We start from the raw sequence: 20,969 nt of genomic DNA, 5'->3' as shown, positions 1-20,969 counted from the left end.
TAGCATTTTAAGACGTTCTTAGAAATCACTACATTTCTAATGTGACAATGCATTAAAGATATATAAACCTAAAAATTATATATTTTCCTACTTAAAAAATAATAAAATTCGTGGAAATAACTGCTTGGATTTACCTTACAATTTGACATCTCTGAAAAAGTGAAAATACACAAAACTTTTTCAAGATTCAGAAAGCAAAGGAGTTCCCTGGTGGCGCAGTGGTTGAGAATCCGCCTGCTGATGCAGGGGACACGGGTTTGTGCCCCGGTCCAGGAAGATCCCACATGCCGCAGAGCGGCTGGGCCCATGAGCCGTGGCCACTGAGCCTGTGCGTCCGGAGCCTGTGCTCCACAACGGGAGAGGCCACAACAGTGAGAGGCCCGCATACCACACACACACACACACACACACACACACACACACACACACACACACACACACACAAAGATTCAGAAAGCAACAATTCCTAAATTAACACAGAAAATAATTATACAATGAATTCTCCATATATTCCAACATTGACAATTTTTTCAGTTCTTATAAAATATGTTTAGTACACAGAAAATAAGCTAATAATTACAAACAGGCTTTATGGACAAAAGTCATAACACACAGTGAACTATTATTTAAAACTTAAAAATGACTTTAATCAAGAGCTAGTCCATTGAAAAATTACATAAGAATGGCAACTAATTTGAAAATCCATAAAACTCTAACTTCATCTATAGAGAAATTTATACATTAAAAATTATAGCAGAATAGAGACCTTCATGAGTTCCTTCTAGAGATAAAGTCCACATTACTCAATTCTATCCTCTTACCACAGTTTTTAATGTATGGTAAATTTTTATACTTATGGCAAAGGATCACAAGTCCTTTAAAAGTCTATTTTTTGTAACTGCAGAGTTAAAAAAAAGAAGCCACTAATATTAAAATTAATATTAAATTATGTATTCCTTAAAGCAAAATACCTACTAAGCCACTGGTGATTAATTATTTGCTTTCAATTGCGTTTTGACTTTGAATGCTATAAAACTCATACTGGATTCTGCCAAAGGAAGTCAGGTATAATAAATGAGTATATATGCATATCAGGAAGATGTACTCATCTACTACTATGATATGAGTTACAGAAGTACTATATACACACTGCAATATTTTCAAATAGTTTATTGTCAGCTCTACCTAAAAAATAGTAAATTATTTAACAAAATACATAATTATTTGCTGAAGCATATGATAAAGTAAGTAGACTTTAAGTTGAAGAACTTGAAAACAATAATTATTAAAATACTGAAAGAGTAAGTGACATCACCAAAAATGCCTGAGTAAGGAACTTCAGGGTTGTCTCTTCCCAAAAGCAACTAATTAGCTTGCTGGCATTGTTAGAATCAACTTCTGGAATCTACTCAAAAACTTACAATAGCTAAGGGAAGACTTAGGGAATAATAAAGCTGCACTTTGCAGTATGACAGCACTGGGGTCTTTTAAAATTGTCCTTTATGATTCCCCACACTCAGATCAGCAGCAGCTATAAGGATGACAGCTGGGATACCTGGAGCAAGTTATGAGTGCCACAGGAAACAATATGCACCTTATTTTCTCTAGTAACTCCCTCAAGAACCAGCACAAAGGCTGGCCTTTGATTCACCCAAGTCTGAGTAATTCCCAAGGCTGAGGCAGCATTCCAGACAGATTTTCCCAAAAAGATTTAAAGGTGCTGGTATTGGCACAGCAGCTTGAGGCATAGAACAATTTGGACAAAGAATATAAAGAAAAGCCTGGAATGGAAAAGGGCAGAAAAAAGACACACAGCAAAAGGGGGCTTTAAAAGCTCTCACCCATGTCAGGAAATTGAAAAGAATATCTGAATGCCCAAGGCAGAATGCATGCTCAGAAATGGGCTGAAAAGACCCTAAGCTTTCACCTCTGACTGGCTTTCAGAGTCTGTGCAAGCAGGAAGGGAAGGATAGGGCAAGTCTGATAAAGCAGGTTGTAAATGGCCTAGATTAAGTGTGGAAGGAGTGCCCCAACACAGCCAGGCTGCAAAGACTTGGGAGAGTAATTTTTTTCCTTCTTTAGGCTCCAGGCATTTAAGGTAACTGTCAAAACACAAGCTGACCACTAAGCTAATAAAACATAGACTTTAGTGGTCACACACAATAATGAATACATAATTTCCAAAAATAGTTGAGAAAACTCACTAAGCAAGCAAACAACAAACCACAACAAGCAGCAACGACAAACCCTGGACAGGAGGGGAAAACCTGATTTTCTGAACTGCCACACTACAATATTCAAAATATCCAGTTTTCAACAATAACAACAAAAAAAATTAGGAGGTATACAAAGAAATAAGTATGGTTTATTCACAGAAAAAAAAAAGAATTAACAGAAATATAGCTCAGGCATAGGACTTACTAGACAAAGACTTTAAACAGATGGTTTTAAGTCTATTCAAAGAGCTAAAGGACACAACATAAAAAGTACTTTAAAAAAAAAAAGAAAAATAATGTCTCACCAAACAGAGAATATCAATAAAGAGACAGACATTATATAAAGAAAACAAATATAAATTCTGGAGCTGAAAGTACAGTAACTGAAATTAAGAAATTCACCAGAGAGGTTCAACAGATTTGAGCAGGACAGGGCTGTAAAGGAACAGTTTTGTATACTATTGAAGATAAGTAGGTATTAATTCAAGATGTTAAGTGTAATCCCCAGAGTAATCACTAAGGAAAAAGCTAAAAACTTTACAGAAAGAGAAAGAAAAAGAAAATCAAAATGGTTCACTGGAAAAAAATCAATCAGAAGAAAGCAGTAATGTAGGAATTAAGGGAAAAAAAGGTTGAAGACAAATAAAATTGCAGGAGTAAGTCTTTCCTTACCAGTAACTAATTTAAATGTAAACAGACAAAAACTCTCTAATTAAAAGGCAGAGACTGGCAAAGTGGGTAATAAATCATGACCCAACTCTATGCTGTCTACAAGATTTCATCAAAATTTGAAACTTTTGTGCATTAAAGGACATTATCAGAAGAGGAAAGTGAAAACAAAACTTACACAGTGGGTGAGAATATCAATAGTTATAAATCGTGTATTACTAAGTGTTCAGTATCCAAAATATGTAAAGAACTCTTACAGCTCAACAACAGAAAGGCAAAACAAACATAACAAAAAGAACTTGAATAAATATTTCTCTAAAGAAGATATGCACATGTTCAACACAGGAAAGGATGTTCAACATCATTAGCCAATAGGAAAATGCAAACCAAAACCACAATAAAATACCACTTCACACCATTAGGATGTTATAATAATTTTTAAAATAGACAGACAGTAACAAGTGTTGGCAAGGATGTGGAGAAATGGAACCCTCACATTGCTGGTGGGGAGTAAAATATAAAATGGAGTAGCTGATCTGGGAAAAAGTTGAATGTTCTTCAATAAATTAAACAAAGAATTACCATATGACCCACAATTCCATTCCTAGGTATATGCCCAAAAGATTTGAAAACAGGTATTCAAACAAATATTTGTATATGAATGCTCATAGCAGCATTATTTACAATATCCAAAAGGTGGATATTGTAAATAATGCCCAAATGCCCATCAAATGTTCATCAGCCAAATGCCCATCAAACATTCATCAGCCAAAGAATACATAAACAAAATGTGTGTGCGTGTATAACACACAAGTTAACATCTTGAATTAATTCCTACTTATTTTTAATAGTACAGAAATATAAATATTACTTAGCTATGAAAAGGAATGTAGTACTGATACATGCTACAACATATATGAACCTTAAAAACACTGTGCTAAGAAAAACAGGCCAGACACCAAAAGTCACATATTGTATAATTCTGTTCATATGAAATATGCAGCACAGGTAACTCAGTAGAGACAGAGAGGAGATTCATGCTTCCCGAGGCCTAGGGGGAGAGGGAAATGAGAAGTGACTGCTCAATGGGTATAAGGTTTTCTTCTGCATTGATGAAAAATGTTTTGGAACCAGATAGAGATGATGATCATACAACAGTGTGTATGTACTAAATGCCACTGAAGTGTAAACTTTAAAACGATTGTTATCTGAATTTTACTTCCATAAACAAAGAAAAAGATGGGAACTAAATTGGGCACAGTAAAATTTAAATAAATGGCATGGTAAGGGCAGATCATAAATGAATGGGAGAAGCAATATGAACTCAGAGGCCTGAAAGAAAAACACTATGGACATTAATACTCTGTAGGACAGTGAAGCAACCAGTGGGTATTAGGAAAAGTGGATCAAAATCTAGGAGATCCAAATTACAAATCAAAGAATGAATACAGGTTTAAACCGGTACACAGTTGAGCAAACTGGACTATACAGAAGAGAATGAACAAGTAGTATTTTAGAAAGATGAGTACAATGATTGAGAAGGACCAGCAAAGATTTAAAAAGCAGTACCAAAGTGGTCATGTAAAAGGTTGTTACTATAATCAAGAAATTGGGTAGGGGCTTCCCTGGTGGCGCAGTGGTTGAGAGTCCACCTGCCGATGCAGGGGACACGGGTTTGTGCCCCGGTCCGGGAAGATCCCACATGCTGCGGAGCAGCTGGGCCCGTGAGCCACGGCCGCTGAGCCTGCATGTCTGTAGCCTGTGCTCCGCAACGGGAGAGCCCACAACAGTGAGAGGTCCGCTTACCGCAAAAAAAAACGAAATTGGGTAATGATGGCCTTGCAGATAGAAGAAGCAAAAGATAGAATTTTATAAGAAAAAAAAAGTTGTAATTTGGCAACCCACTGTGCATATGTGAAGCGATACAGAGGAATCAGTTTCCAAGAACTAAAAAATTGTGAATAACAGGAACAACGGGAAGATATTCCTTGAAGATTTTTCTAAGAATTCAAGAATTGTGAGAAAGAGGAACAATGTGAAGGGGGACTTATCTGTGGAGAAGATAATTGGTTTGATGTTGGAAAGATTCAGATTCTGAGGCTACAAAGAAATATCCAAGTGCAAAGGTTTATTAAATGTTAGATGCAGGGCTTCCCTGGTGGCGCAGTGGTTGAGAGTCCGCCTGCCGATGGAGGGGACACGGGTTCGTGCCCTGGTCCGGGAGGATCCCACATGCTGCAGAGCGGCTGGGCCCGTGAGCCATGGCCGCTGAGCCTGTGCGTCTGGAGCCTGTGCTCCGCAACGGAAGAGGCCACAACAGTGCAAGGCCCGCGTACGGCAAAAAAAAAAAAAAAAATGTTAGATGCAGACTTGCATCTTAAGTAAGACTATAAGAGTCAGAATCTCAGGTTCTAGAAACACAAAACCATAGATGCAGCCATGGGAGTGATAACAAACGAATGAAATTACTTTCTTAAATCTTCAGACATTTTCAAGTTTTCATTCAAAATTCTTAACAGTATTAGTAAAATAAAGTTTAATGATGAGACAATGCTATCACTATATAAGCACCTGCTAAAGGTAAGAAACAGGACTAGTGTTGTCCTAAATGATATATTACGAAATTATTAATAATAAAGTCTTTGTAGGGGCTTCCCTGGTGGCGCAGTGGTTGAGAGTCCGCCTGCCGATGCAGGGGACACGGGTTCGTGCCCCAGTTCGGGAAGATCTCACATGCCGCGGAGCAGCTAGGCCCGTAAGCCATGGCCACTGAGCCTGCGCATCCGGAGCCTGTGCTCCACAACAGTGAGAGGCCCATGTACCGCAAAAAAAAAAAAAAAAAAAAAAAAAAGTCTTTGTAGTAAAGTCTCACTGTGAACAAAACTAACAATATGAAACCAAAAAAGTAACTTTTAGGCTGCCAAATATAATACCTAAATTCTAGTCACATTTGGTTGCAGTTTGCTTTTAACTGTGAAGAAGCAACTTGATTTTCATGGACCACTTCTCCCTCATCTGTAAAAAAGGCTCTATAAGTGGTTTGCAAGTCAGCATCTGAGACTATGCTTATATAGGATGAACGTACTGATAAAATTTTCCAGTTTCTTAGTCTTGGAATAAAGTGAATTACTGCAGCATGCTACCGTGTGCTCATTTCAACTGATTAGAAGCTCTAGCACTACATGTTAACATACAGATGTATTTAATAAAAAATTAAAAGTAGTAATTATTATTATTTTTTTGCAGTACGTGGGCCTCTCACTGCCGTGGCCTCTCCCGTTGGGGAGCACAGGCTCCGGACACGCAGGCTCAGCGGCCATGGCCTACTGACCCAGCCACTCCACGGCATGTGGGATCCTCCCGGACCGGGGCACGAACCCGTGTCCCCTGCATCGGCAGGCGGAATCTCAACCACTGCGCCACAAGGGAAGCCCAAAAGTAGTAATTATTAATAAATAGAGATTAACAAGTTAATATCTTTTAAAAATACAATTCATGGGAGAAGTAGATTATTATAAAAAGAATCACAGCAAATATTATTTAGTACTCATAACATTTTAGATGATGACAGCCTTTCTTCACTGAATGAAGAAATATTTAAGATACACTAAGTTAGATTATTTCTGAAGCTCTGCTATGGGTTGAACTATGTATCTCAAAAGTATATGGGGCTTCCCTGGTGGCACAGTGGTTGAGAATCCGCCTGCCGATGGAAGGGACATGGGTTCTTGCCCCGGTCCGTGAAGATTCCACATGCCGCGGAGCGGCTGGGCCCGTGGGCCATGGCCACTGAGCCTGTGCGTCCGGAGCCTGTGCTCCGCAACGGGAGAGGCCACAACAGTGAGAGGCCCGCATACCGCAAATGATAGTCTGAACCCCAAGTATCTCAGAACATGACCTTATTTGGAAAGAAGGTAATCACAGAGGTAATTACAGCTGACTCTTGAACAACACAGATTTGCACTGTGTGGGTCCAATTATACATGGATTTTTTTTTTTCAATCAATATAGTACCTGGGGCTTCCCTGGTGGCGCAGTGATTGAGAGTCTGCCTGCTAATGCAGGGGACATGGGTTCGAGCCCTGGTCTGGGAGGATCCCACATGCCGTGGAATAACTAAGCCCGTGAGCCACAACTACTGAGCCTATGCGTCTGGAGCCTGTGCTCCACACCAAGAGAGGCCGCAATGGTGAGAGGCCCGCGCACCGTGCTGAAGAGTGGCCCCCGCTTGCCACAACTACAGAAAGCCCTCGCACAGAAACGAAGACCCAACACAGCAAAAATAAATTAATTAATTAATGAACTCCTACCCCCCTCAAAAAAATATAGATAGTACCTATATTTTCACTTTACAGATCTTTAAATTAAGTGTGGGGAAAAGTTTGTGTTCAATTAGAGATCACCAGATGTGAAATCAAAAGAACTAGGGGTGCTTCCCTGGTGGCGCAGTGGTTGAGAGTCCGCCTGCCGATTCAGAGGACACTGGTTCGTTCCCCTGTCTGGGAAGATCCCACATGCCGTGGAGCGGCTGGGCCCGTGAGCCACGGCCGCTGAGCCTGCGTGTCCGGAGCCTGTGCTCTGCAACGGGAGAGGCCACAACAGTGAGAGGCCCGCTTTTGAAGCAGATACCAGTGTACAGATTTTTAACTGCAGGGGGTGGGGACAGCACCTCTAACCTTCACATTGTTCAAGAGTCAACTGTAGTTAAGATGAAGTCATACTGGAATAGGGTGGGTCCTAATCCAATATGACTAGTATCCTTGTAAAAAGGGAAAATTTGGAAACAGACAAACATACAGATACAGCACCATGTGAAGATGAAGCCAGAAATCAGGGTGATACTTCTACAAGACAAGGAATGCCAAAGACTGTCAGTAAACCATCTATAGCTAGAGTAGACATAAGGAACAGATTCTTCCTCACAGCCCTCAGAACCAGTCCTGATGACAGCTTAATCTTGGACTTTCAGCCTCCAAAACTATGAGACAATATGTTTCTGTTGTTTAAGCCATCCAGTTTATGGTACTTTTTGTTAATGGTAGCCCTAGCAAACTAATAGAGGCTCCCTTTATTTCTAATACTTAAAAGTTAAATATACTTTATTATTGTCAACTTCAAAAACATATCCCAGAAAGTAAGTTATAAAATGATGACACACGTATATGCAATTCAAGTCAGTGTACAAACCTGTAGTTCAGTTAAAACTGTTTTATGCCTCTTGTTACACTCAATCTTTTCCACTCGTGTTTTCAATTCTGCCAACGTCTTATCAAATACACCGCACTGTAGCGCACACAATTTTTCTTCCAGCAACCACTGTACAACCTAAAAAAATACATATTCCTTTGTTATAGCAAAAAAGGAATTTCAAGCAAGCAGCAAACAGTAAATATTCTGAACTACTACTAAGATAGTACTAATATATTAATTTAAAAAAAATACTGGCATCCATAACACGATGCTATCTGCTGAAGTCCTCCACTTCTACATATATAATATCTACTATAACACAATAAAATGTACTAAAAATAGAAAATTTCCAGAGGGTGAAATTTTTAAAACATTTTGAAATTGAAGTTTTAATATTTTCTTCCCACACCCTCTACTGTGATTTAAAAGAAACCAGTTGAAGGTAAGGAGCAGGTTTTAAATTTTCTAATCTGTTACAGATGATATTTTTGTGAGACACTAAGAATGTCACTGCACTATGAAATTCCTATAAAACATTTCTAAATGCCTACTCACAATTTCCATATATCTCATTATGGATCCATAACAAACAGGACACACAGTGCAGCCCATGGACCATCCCCGAATTACACTGCTCTAGAGGAGTAAACCCTCAATACATACAGAAGTATATTTCAAAATGCTTTCTCATAGCTATCTTCATATTTCTAATAGCTCTATAAGAAAGACTAAATAAGCGTTATTATCACCATATGGTTAAAAGAAAAAAGACACTGGGAGAAAAAGAAGCCACTTTTGTACTGCCTCTCTGTTCCTTTCTCTAATGGGGATATTTATACTTTATCTGAGTAGAGGAACACTGGCCTAGATTATTTATAATTTCACCATTAAATCTGTAAGACCTTGAAAAATTTTCACGTGAGTCTTCTACTCTTCTCTTAAAAAGGCATTTGTCATCAATATTTGTGAACACATCTTGAAAAATATATTAAATACTTTATATTTTCATTATTTCTATCTCTAGCCTAACACATATAGGGGGAAGTATCCAAAGTCTGTACTTTAAATATTCCCTTTCCCTAGTCATTCGAAAGCCTTGTCCATACCATTTTTAATACTAAGCCTAAGGTACATAACAAAGTTTTTAGAATGTAGGGACTTACAGCCATGAAACCAGCTTATGATAAAAATTATAAAAACTAAAATGTTAATCTATAAGACTCTAATGTTTCCACTAGAATAAAGTTCAATATAGAAGAAAAAATAAAAGCTGAAAACTGGTATTCAGTTTTGTTACTAACGCAAATAAGAAAAGAAGCCATAATTTCTCTCCCGTTTTGAAAATTACTACCATATCTAAAAAAACAAAACAAACAAACAAAAAAACTCTTTAGCTTCAAGAGTCATAAGGAATTTAAGAATTAAATTATTAAGGGTAATAAGCTTAACCAATTTCTTCAAGTTTTTTCTTTCTATGAAAAAGCTGAATATCTCAGTAAAATACAAAGTAACGTCAAAAATCTAGAAGAATAAAGATGGTGGTGTTTTTTGTTTGATATGGTTTTAACTTATAATCTCTAACACCTTTTGTAGCTTCTGGTTTATATCTCCTTTGGCTGTAATCTTTACTTGAAACTCTGCCTCATATTCTTCTTCCATATATCGACGGCGTTTGGACTGTACATTGTCCATGTCCTCTGACTTAGAACGTTTTCTTCTAAAAAATTCACCTGAGAAGAAAAAGCATAATGACCAGTCAGCTGTTTTTATTATAGATAGACCTTAATGCCTCTTCTCCATCCTCAGGAAAATATTATTTCTAGCTATCAAAATAGCACTCTCAATAAATTATTTTATGAATTGTTTTTGTGATTAGAAAAGTAAATAGATAGCTTTTACCTTAAACTTGAAATGATTTTCAATATGCTAAATGAGAACCTCCAAACACTAAATAATTAAATGTACAAACAGGAACAGAGAACATTTTTTCCTTGAAATCTTCGTATTAAGATGCAAGCTCAACTAACAATATGGGATGGGAAGAAATCATCTCAAATTCATTCCTTTCACTAAATTCTCTAGTGTATATGAATTCTCTGACAAAATACAGTATTCATTCACAAGTCACAGATTTCTCACTATTTATTCTAACATCACATGCTTCTACTAACTGTGCATAGCTTTAATTATTTAATTCTTCATCCTCAGTAACTTTTCTTCCTCAGTAAGTTTAGGAAAAATTCTTCCTTAATCACCAGCCTTAGGAAAATAGTATTAATTATTCTTAACATATCCTAATAAATTTCAAATATATAAAAATAATAAAATTAATGTCGTTATAAAGGTAAATGTACTTTAAACGGGTGAATTGTATGGTATGTGAATTACATCTCAAATAAACAACCTAACCCTACACCTAAAGCAACCAGACAAAGAACAATCAAAACCTAAAGTTAGTAGAAGAAATCATAATGATCAGAGCAGATATAAATGAAATAGAGACAAGCAAAGATAAATGAAACTAAAAGCTGGTTCTTTGAAAAGATAAACAAAATTGATAAACCTTTAGCCAGACTCGTTAAGAAAAACAGAGAGATCACTCAAATTAATAAAATTAGAATTGAAAAAGGAGAAGTTACAACTGACACCACAGGAATACAAAGGATCATAAGAGACTACTACAAGCAACTGTATGACAATAAAATGGACAACCTGGAAGAAATGGACAAATTCTTAGAAAGGTACAGTCTCCCAAGACTGAACCAGGAAGAAACAGAAAATATGAACAGGCCAATCACAGGCACTGAAACTGAAACTGTGATTTAAAAACTCCAAACAAACAGAAGTCCAGGAACTGATGGCTTCACAGGCAAATTCTATCAAACATTTAGAGAAGAGCTAACTGCTATCCTTCTGAAAATGCTCCAAAAAATTGCAGAGGAAAGAGAACTCCCAAACTCATTCTATGAGGCCACCATCACCCTGATACCAAAACCAGACAAAGATACCACAAGAAAATCACAGGTCAATATCACTGACGAATATAGATGCAAAAATCCTAAACCAAATACTAGCAATCAGAATCCAACAATACATTAAAATGACCATACACCATGATCAAGTGGGGTTTATCCAAGAATGCAAGGATTTTTCAATATCTGCAAATCAATCAGTGTGATACACCACATCAACAAACTGAAGAATAAAAACCATATGATCATCTCAATAGATGCAGAAAAAGCTTTTGACAAAATTCAACACCAATTTATGACAAAAACTCTCCAGAAAGTGGGCATAGAGGGAATATACCTCAACATAATAAAGGCCATATACAACAAACCGACAGCTAACATCTTACCCAATGGTGAAAAGCTAAAAGTATTTCCTCTAAGATCAGGAACAAGACAAGGATGTCCACTCTCACCACTGTTATTCAACATAGTTTTGGAAGTCCTAGCCACACAGCAATCAGAGAAGAAAAAGAAATAAAAGGAATCCAAATTGGAAAAGTTAAAAGAAGTTAAAAGAAGTTAAACTGCCACTGTTTGCAGATGACACTATACATAGAAAATCCCAAAGATGCTACCAGAAAACTATTAGGACTCATCAATGAATTTGGTAAAGTTGCAGGTTACAAAATTAATACAGAGAAATCTGTTGCATTTCTATACACTAACAACAAAAGATCAGAAAGAGAAATTCAAGAAACAATCCCATTTACCATCACATCAAAAAGAATAAAATATCTAGGAATAAAGGAGACAAAAGACCTGTACTCCAAAAACTGTAAGACGCTGATGAAAGAAATGGAAGACGACACAAACAGATGGGAAGATATACCATGTTCTTGGATTGGAAGAGCCAATACTGTCAAAACGACTATAGTACCCAAGGCAATCTAGAGATTCAGTGCAATCCCTATCAAATTACCAATGACATTTTTCACAGAACTAGAACAAAAAAATCTTAAAATTTGTATGGAGACCCAAAAGACCCCAATAGCCAAAGCAATCTTGAGAAAGAAAAACAGAGCTGGAGGAATCAGGCTCCCTGACTTCAGACTACACTACAAAGCTATAGTAATCAAAACAGTATGGTACTGGCACAAAAACAGAAACATAGATCAATGGAACAGGATAGAAAGCCCAGAAATAAACCCACACACCTACGGTCAATTAATCTACGACAAAGGAGGTAAGACTATACAACAGAGGAAAGACAGTCTCTTCAAGTGCTAGGAAAACTGGACAGTTACATGTAAAAAACTGAAATTAGAACACTCTTTAACACCATATACAAAAATAAGCTCAAAATGGATTAAAGACCTAAATCTGAGACAGTACACTATAAAACTCCTAGAGGAGAACATTGGCAGAACACTCTGACATAAATCATAGCAATATCTTTTTCAATCTGTCTCCTAGAGTAATGGAAATAAAGCCAAAATTAAACAAATGGGCCTAATTAAACTCAAAAGCTTTTGCACAGCAAAGGAAACCATAAACACAAAGAAAAGACAACCCACAGAAGGGGAGAAAATATTTGCAAATGATGTGACTGACAAGGGATTAGTCTCCAAAATATACAAACAGCTCATGTGGCTTATTATCATCAAAACAAACAACCCAATCAAAAAATGGGCAGGAGACCTAAATAGACATTTCTCCAAAGAAGACATACAGATGGCCAAGAATCACACAAAAAGATGTTCAACACTGCTAATTATTAGAGAAATGTAAATCAAAACTACAATGAGATATTACCTCACACCAGTCAAAATGGTGATCACCAAAAAAATCCACAAACAACAAATGCTGGAGAGGGTGTGGAGATAAGGGAACCCTGCTACACTGTTTGTGGGAATGTAAACTGGTACAGCCACAATGGAGAACAGTATGGTGGTTCCTTAGAAAACTAAAAATAGGGCTACCATACGATCCTGCAATCCCACTCCCGGGCATATATCTGGAGAAAAACATAGTCCAAAAGGATACATGTACCCCAATGTTCATTGCAGCACTGTTTACAATAGCCAAGACATAGAAGCAACCTAAATTTCCATCGACAGAGGAATGGATAATTAAGCTGTGGTACATATATACAATGGAATATTACCCAGCCATTAAAAAGAATGAAATAACGCCATTTGCAGCAACATGGGTGGACCTAGAGATGGTCATACTGAGTGAAGTAAGTCACAACAGAGAAAGAGAAATATCGTACGATATCACTTATACGCATAATCTAAAAAGAAATGACACAAATGAACTTATTTACAAAATAGAAACAGATTCACATTCTTAGAGAATGAACTTATTGTTACTGGGGGGTGGGGGAAGCATGGAGGGAAGGGATAGTTAGGGAGTGTGGGATTGACATGTACACACTGCTATAATTAAAATGGATAGCCAACAGGGCCTACTGTAGAACACAGGGAACTCTGCTCAATATTATGTAACAATCTAAATAGGAACAAAATTTTAAAAAGAATTGATACATGTATATGTATAACTGAATCACTTTGCTGTACACCTGAAACTACCATGACACTGTTAGTTAATACTCCAATATAAAATAAAAAGTTTTAAAAAAAATATGTAAAAAATTTAGAACTGTGTCTGGTACATAGGTAAGTGTTATCAACACAGTTGCTTTTATTATTATTAAGTAGTAGTATTATTGAAAGTTTAAAAAAATAATAACTTACATAGTCACAGATGGAGAGCAGTATGACAGGGAGAGTTACAGAGCCCAACCTAATGACATTCAGTAACATCGTTTCCCCTTCTCATACAGCTGAAGAACTTTAGGTAGATTGAGACACATACTTCCATTTGCCTATATCATCCCAGACAAAATTCCTATGGTCCAATGCTCTAAAAGCAAATCTAAAACGATTTCTCTCAAGACATTCAGATAGCACCTTACTAAACAGTAAGCTTAAATCTTTCTATGGAGCAATGGAAAGAATAAATAAATAAAACAATAAAGTACATGAAATAATTAATACTTTCAAAGATCCTTGGGTTAGCCATCAACAAAACGATTTAACTGTGGCTTACTTAAACTGAAAAATTTTACAAGCATCTCATGGACAGAAAAGTATTTTCCACAGCCTTAAAAGCAGAAACAATTTTTAAAACTATTTCAGGTTTGTTTGTACATGCTTACTTTTCTCAGAAGGTCTTCCATCTTCATGTATTACTTGCTCTTCTTCCTCAGGTTTGCTGTCCTTTTCATTATTTTCTACTTCTTCTGTAACAAAAATAGAAAAGGAAATTTTCTTCCATCAGAATTTGTAACAATTCATTATAATTTATACTTTTGGTGTAATTATCCAGTTGATAATATTTTAGGAAATCAGTCTCAAAATGTAAAATATTGGGAATAAAAAGGGAGCATGAACTGGTGGAAATAAGTGGACAAGTCGAGTTTTAAATGTTTCTGCAAGTTCATAATAAACTCTTAACATGAAAAAAATTAAATAATATAGATTTTAAAACAAAGAATCTTAGTAATTTACTGTCATCAATAGATTAATAAAATGTGAAAACAACTACGATAAAGCATTCAGACTCCTTTACATTCAATTATTAAAACTAAAACAGTGGTTGTGGCAATTACAAAAAAAAATTATAAATTACTGGCGAACTCAGAACACCTAATATTTTGACCAGACAGGTTGAATTATTAGGTTATTTTAACGGTTACGGATAGGGAAAAGCTATCCTAAAGATAATAAAAGTTCTACTTAAAAATAATAGCTACTTTGATACCAGTGCCAACAACTAACTTAGCTCAGTGCTTGACATATATTAGTTCATATCCCCCCAAAAATCCTACACTATAAACAGTATTTTTGCCATCATATATATAGATGAGGAAAGTAACGTTCAGAAAGGTTAAGTACTTTTCACAAAAGGCGCATAAAATCTAACCACTAAAGAGTGCTACCAAAAAAATTTGCTAAAAATAGCCATACAATTGCATTGTTACAACAAATAAAATTCCAGAGGCACCGGAAATGGCCTTTGGTCAATCTATAGCTCCTCAACTAACTTAATCATTTAGGGGAGAAGAACAAGCCACTAACATGTTTGGGTTTCTATTTTTCCCCCTTACACATCCCTGCAAGTGGCTCCCCTGCAACTTCAATAAAGCATGCCATATTTCATCATAGTCTATAACCACAATTAAATAAACAATCATGGGTATATAGAACTATATAAAGATTTTGATATGGCATCTCTGCTCCAAACACCAGGGTTTTAATTTCAACAGCCCTGACGGTAGAAGTCAAGAAAAACTTAAAAAAATTTTTAGGTGAAAATTGGCAGAGACTAGGATCACTGATGACCCTATTACAATGTTTTTCACACTAAGATAAACAATAAAGCTGTAAAACGTGAACACAGTAATACAAAAGAAGGACGTTTACATGGTATATATAAAGATTACTGAGACTATTTTTAAACTTTAACATAAATGAATATTAAAAAATTAACTTTCCATTTACCACCCTATGCTCATTAAGAAATTTTTTTAAGATCTCATCCCTCAACACCAGTTCAATGAAATGAAAGTTTGTTTTGTTCCCTTGTAGACTGCACACTCAGTACATAGCATTTTTTCCTATATATACTTTTCCAAGTTTTCCTGCCTTTAATACTGAGGATGGTGACTCCTATAGTTTCCAGAAACACAGAGTAACTGGGTTGCTTCAGATGAAGGTTTACTTAGTCTTTATTTAGCAAACCATCCTTCCACCCAAAGAACAAAATTAGCCCTGGCTCCAATTAGGGTTACTTCAAGCCAGATCAGAAAACAGCAAAGCAAACTGGCCTGGTTTGGTCTGCCTCTTTTATGCATATGTTAGCTCCTTCTCCTCCCACAGATATGTCAAGCTTAGCTCGCAATTCCTTCATTTTATTCAAACAACTCCTCTTATCATCAAATTCCCATTTTCCAGGTATGTTTAGAAGATATGACTGGATTCTCAATACTTAAAACACTCATTAGGAGTTTGAAATAGACAAACAGAATTAAAATTTAGGCTCGAGTTTTATATAATAAAGAAGTTGGGATTTTTTAAAAAATGGTACTAACAGAGTCTACAGAAGGGAGTAAGGCCCTATATTTCTTTAATTTTTGTTTTTGTTCACAAAGCCTGTAAAGAATCTAAGTGAACCTCCATCAACTCAGAATAATAATCAGAGGCTCAGGTACACAATGTTATATATAATTTCAAGTAGTTTCTGGGACTCCTAAAACTCATCCAAATACCTGGGTTTACGACTGTCTTTTTTAGAATCTGTCTTCATTCACAGTTTCTGCTAAAATTCCTCCCATCTTGAGTATAGCCTCATATATTGGCATACATTCACAAACAGTTCTATCTGTGGTATTCTTTCCTTTCAACCAAACTAGACAGTAAGCTCCTTAAGAGCAGGTACCAAACCTTGTAACTTTAGTAACGCTAAAAACTTTGGGGAAGAGCTGAGACAAAGTAGATATTTAATATCTTTCTAATGACTGTTAACTTTAATAAAATTCTTTAAATGAAGGTGGAAAAACTGTATTGAAGAAGATTAGAAGACAGAATTTACATTAGGGGTTAGTTTCCCATTTTCAGAATTACATAGAACTTTATTCCAAGAAAATACGGACAAAACCGTTGCCCTGGATCAGGGGTTGGCAAACATTTTCTGTAAATGGCCAAAACGAAGTATTTTCGATCTTCTGGGCTCTATGGTCTCTGACACAACTACTCAATTCTCTCCCTATGGTGGGAATTGATGATAAACAACATATAATATGTAAAGAGATAGATGTGGCTATGTTCCATCAAACCTTTATTGACCAAAAACAGTTAAGGCCTATAGGTCACAGTTTGCCAATCCCCTGTCTTAGATTAATGGCTCTATGAGAATAATTAAAACAAAAAATTCCTACAGACTAACTGAAGACAATATATCCATCAGAAAAAAATGGGCAAAGAAGAGGAACAAGCAATTTATAGATAAGGAAGACAAATGTAAGATTCTCAGCCTCACAAGAGGAATCAGAAAAATGTGGCATTACTGGCAATGTGACTTTTCCAGAAAATTTTTAAAAGCTTTATTTAACTAATACAAATCTCTAAATAGTATCTTCCATAGTAAGTTTTTGTGCTCCCTTTTACAGCAAAATTTGGGGGGCAAGTTACATTTTATTATCTCCAATTCTTCTCCTCCCCTTCTCTCTGAAACTCAATTATCAACTAGGCTTTCAACTGCACTGCCCCCTGTCAAGGTCATAAATGATCTCCGGGTCATTAAATATTTCTCTTCCATCTTAACTGAACAAACAGCTGCATCTGATACACAAAAAGAGTTACTCCTTCCTCCTCAAAACATTCTTTACTTGACTTCTAAGGCAACAAAATCTCCTAATTTTCTTTCTAGCTGAAGATTTTTCTTGGTCTCCTTTGCTGGTTCTTCCTCATATCTTAACCTCTAAATACGGGACTGCCAAAGACCTCAGTTCTCGGATCTCCTCTCACTGAGTTATACTCACTCTGAGGTGATTTCACCTCGTCACTCAACTTCGACTAATGTCTATATGGTATCTACCCCTAATTTTTTCTAGACAGTCCAAGCCTCTGTTCTAAAATCCAGCCATATATCTAACTCAGGAAATAATCGTCATTTGAAACTGATCTTCCTCCCACACTCCCCTTTCCAAAACTTGCTTCATCTTCGATCTCCCTCAACTCTGAAAAGAAAAATCTGTAACTTCTACAACAATGTACAGGTATACAAGATTCCATAAAGAAAATCCAAGTACCTAAGACACAGTTGAATATAAATGGGCTGAGATAATAAAGAATTTTAGCTGAACACATTAAATAGTGAAAACAAAATATCAATAAATTTTAATTATCTAAACCATGGCAATTCTACCACTATTAACCTAAAGCAAAATTAGAAACCTTAAATTCTATTCCCATGCAATTATCCTCATTAGCATTTATGTTCATCTAATTTATCTTAAGGATCCAATGAAAGGGAAAAACAATCAGATATTTTTAAAATCTGAAATAATATTGGGAAGGAAATTATGTCAGAGCTTAGGGTAAAATCTTATTTACTCTGAAACAGATTTTTCTCCTCAAAAATATTAAGAAAAAACAATGTTTAAAAAATTTAAAAACCCGAGTAGAAAAGAGCTCTCCCTCTCATTTCGACATAAAAAACAAAATGAGAAGGGCCAAAAGGGAAGAAAATAGAGAATGCAGTAGCCTGAAAGCTAAGGAGAATCTCAAGAGGGAGGAATTGTTATTAAGAGGTCATCTAAATATGAGAGAATAAAGACAAATAAAGGATGCCCCTGGATTTAACAACATGAGCATCAATGTCACTCCACTGAGAACAATTAGGAAAGAGGCTGGGAACGTGGAAATCACAATTCGATTAAGTTAAAGAGTAAACAGGAGGAGATGAAACTGTGCTAGCTTTGTTAACATAACTTGAAGAATGGCACTGAAAGACAGGAAAGATGGAACAGTAATAGAGGAGAGTATATGGTATGGAGAATACATGGAAGGTAACTAATACGTGTACCTCCTCTGGTGTTGTTTGAATGTTCCCAAAGAGAAACCTTTATTTTCCTAGACTTCTTAAACAGACTATGATTGTAAACATTTAATGAGTATCAGGTAGTATACAGTAGTATTAAGCAACAATATGACAGTGTCCTCAGGCCTACTAAGGAATATCTGCAGTAGTTTTTTAGGTCTTTCATCTATCTTTGTAAACCTGAAATAGCTTGTCCATTTGTTTTCAGATATCTTTCATTATTTTTTGCTGCTGCTCATATCCATAACTGCTATATTTAAAACAAATTTGCTGAAGTGTCTGAAATAATAGAGGTTTATGTTTTCCTACTAGTACAGCACATAAATGTTAGTACTTAGAGGGAAAAGCCAGACTTATAATCCTGTGTTCTGAAAACATTAAAAATTAGTCAAGAATAAAGAATCTGAAGAAAGAAATACCTCAACAAATGAACAACAGCAAATATGACACGTAACAGATTCTACTACCATATAAACAGAAGAGAGAACAGTTTAAGAACCAATGAAGAAACCATACTTCAACTTACAATACACAAAATCTCCTTTGGGTCAGGGGACAGAAAATAAAAGTTCAGTTACCAGCTAAGAAATTAAATCTATCACTAAACCTACTCTAACAGCATACAATCAAATAAAAGTCTAAAAGTAACCAAAAATAAACCGAACTCTGAATTTTCAAAGTATACAAATAGGAATGGCTTAATATTCATCTTTCTGCATTTAACAGCACTGGATGGGTGGGATGGTCTCCAATCTCTAAGATTCTGACATAAAGGTAAAATGTATAAACTCATTAAATAATTAACCTTCAATTTGCTCTTTCTTATACACACTACCAAAAGATTTTTTAAGGACTTACCTCAATATTACTCTCTATATTCTCACTGAAAAATGAGTGAAGTTCTCCTTAAACATTGTGATTTATTATCTTTCCAAAATGTAAATTTCATCATGTCATTCTTTGCTGCTTGAAATCATTCAATGGCTCCCCGGTGTTAGTATGTTTTAGCATTGTAAGCAAGGTCCTCTGGAACACTCTTCTCTTATATTACCAATTAATTAATTCTACAAACATTTACTGAGCACTAACTGTGACCCAAGCATTATTTTGGCCTGATTATGATGGCTCAAAGCAGGGGTGATAGCAGTGAAGACGTATGAAGAGACTGCACTCTAGATCTATTCTGAAAGTAGCACCAACAGGATTTCCTGAGAGATTGGATATGGACTATGAATGAAAAAATAAGAATGGCTCCAAGATTTTTGGCCTGAGCAAGTAATATGGAGCTACAATTAAGAGGGATTATCTTCATTAAAACCCTATGTTACACAGAGAGTGAAAGGAAAGTGCTTCCCTGAATACACCTATATTCTCATAAAGTTACTCTCCTCTAAACTCCCAGCATACCAATTTAACATTACTACTGTATTCACAACCATGTATTTAATGGCTTGCAATTTAATTCTTGTCAGAATCATCAGGGCAAGTAATAAACTTTATCTTTAAATCCCCAAGCCAAGAAGAGCTTGGCCTTTCTATATATACAGGTTTAATAAATGAATGAATGCTCTTTGGAAATGAAGTCATTTTTTAATAAGAAAAAGTTTCTATCTCCAAAAGTGGGTATGATATATTGGGGGTTGGATGGGTGGGTGGGTGGGAGGGAATCCTCTGTGTCTTCTAGGCTTTTTTTTCTTTGAACAAACTAAAAACCAGATGTTGTTTTTCTTATTACAAGGTCACTCCACTCACAGGGCTCTAAGGCTAAGAGAATGTGACACAATGGGAACATACAGGTATTCACACCAGTCTGAAAATAACTGTGAAAGTTTCACATAGGAATGATGTTTCAGTTTGACCTTGAAAGCAAAGTAGGATTCTTCTCATTTGCTCTTTTTTCTCTAGTAATAATAAAAGAGATGGAAAAGACAGGCATTGACCAAATCATGAAGTTTATATAGCTTTTATATAAGGAGTTTGAAATTACCCTAAAAGTATTGGGTTGGCCAAAAAGTTTGTTCAGTTCTAACTAAAAATAAAGGACAAATTTTTCACTTTCACCAAGAATTTTATTGAACAGTATATTCACTAACCAAACTAACTTTTTGGCCAACCCAATAATAGTGATCTAATGAAAGAGAGGAACACAGTCAAATAAAAGAGATTTAAGTTACTGAGAGATCATTCAAGAAATGAGGGGAGTATGTTAGGTAGAATCAAGAAGGCTTAGGAAGCAAATGGATAAAGTCTTTATCAAACATATAATTAGACCTCTAGG

General features: G+C 35.9%; 1 protein-coding gene across 5 annotated transcripts in view; it reads right to left on the bottom strand.

Annotated features, from left to right (window-relative positions):
- ATF7IP (activating transcription factor 7 interacting protein) overlaps positions 1–20,969 on the bottom strand; it is a 126,465-nt gene that overhangs the window by 51,949 nt on the left and 53,547 nt on the right. For all 5 annotated transcript variants that reach the window (XM_059082217.2, XM_067008759.1, XM_067008758.1 and 2 more), the window contains 3 exons: positions 14,247–14,330; positions 9,660–9,805; positions 8,073–8,210 (listed from right to left, as the gene is read on the bottom strand). In XM_059082217.2, coding sequence (XP_058938200.1) covers positions 8,073–8,210; positions 9,660–9,805; positions 14,247–14,330 — 368 coding nt within the window. The remainder of the gene's footprint in view (positions 1–8,072; positions 8,211–9,659; positions 9,806–14,246; positions 14,331–20,969) is intronic.

Source organism: Kogia breviceps, chromosome 12 (genome assembly GCF_026419965.1).
Source record: "Kogia breviceps isolate mKogBre1 chromosome 12, mKogBre1 haplotype 1, whole genome shotgun sequence".
NCBI classification, from domain to species: Eukaryota; Metazoa; Chordata; class Mammalia; order Artiodactyla; family Physeteridae; genus Kogia; species Kogia breviceps.
This window is presented reverse-complemented; position numbering and strand designations above follow the sequence as displayed.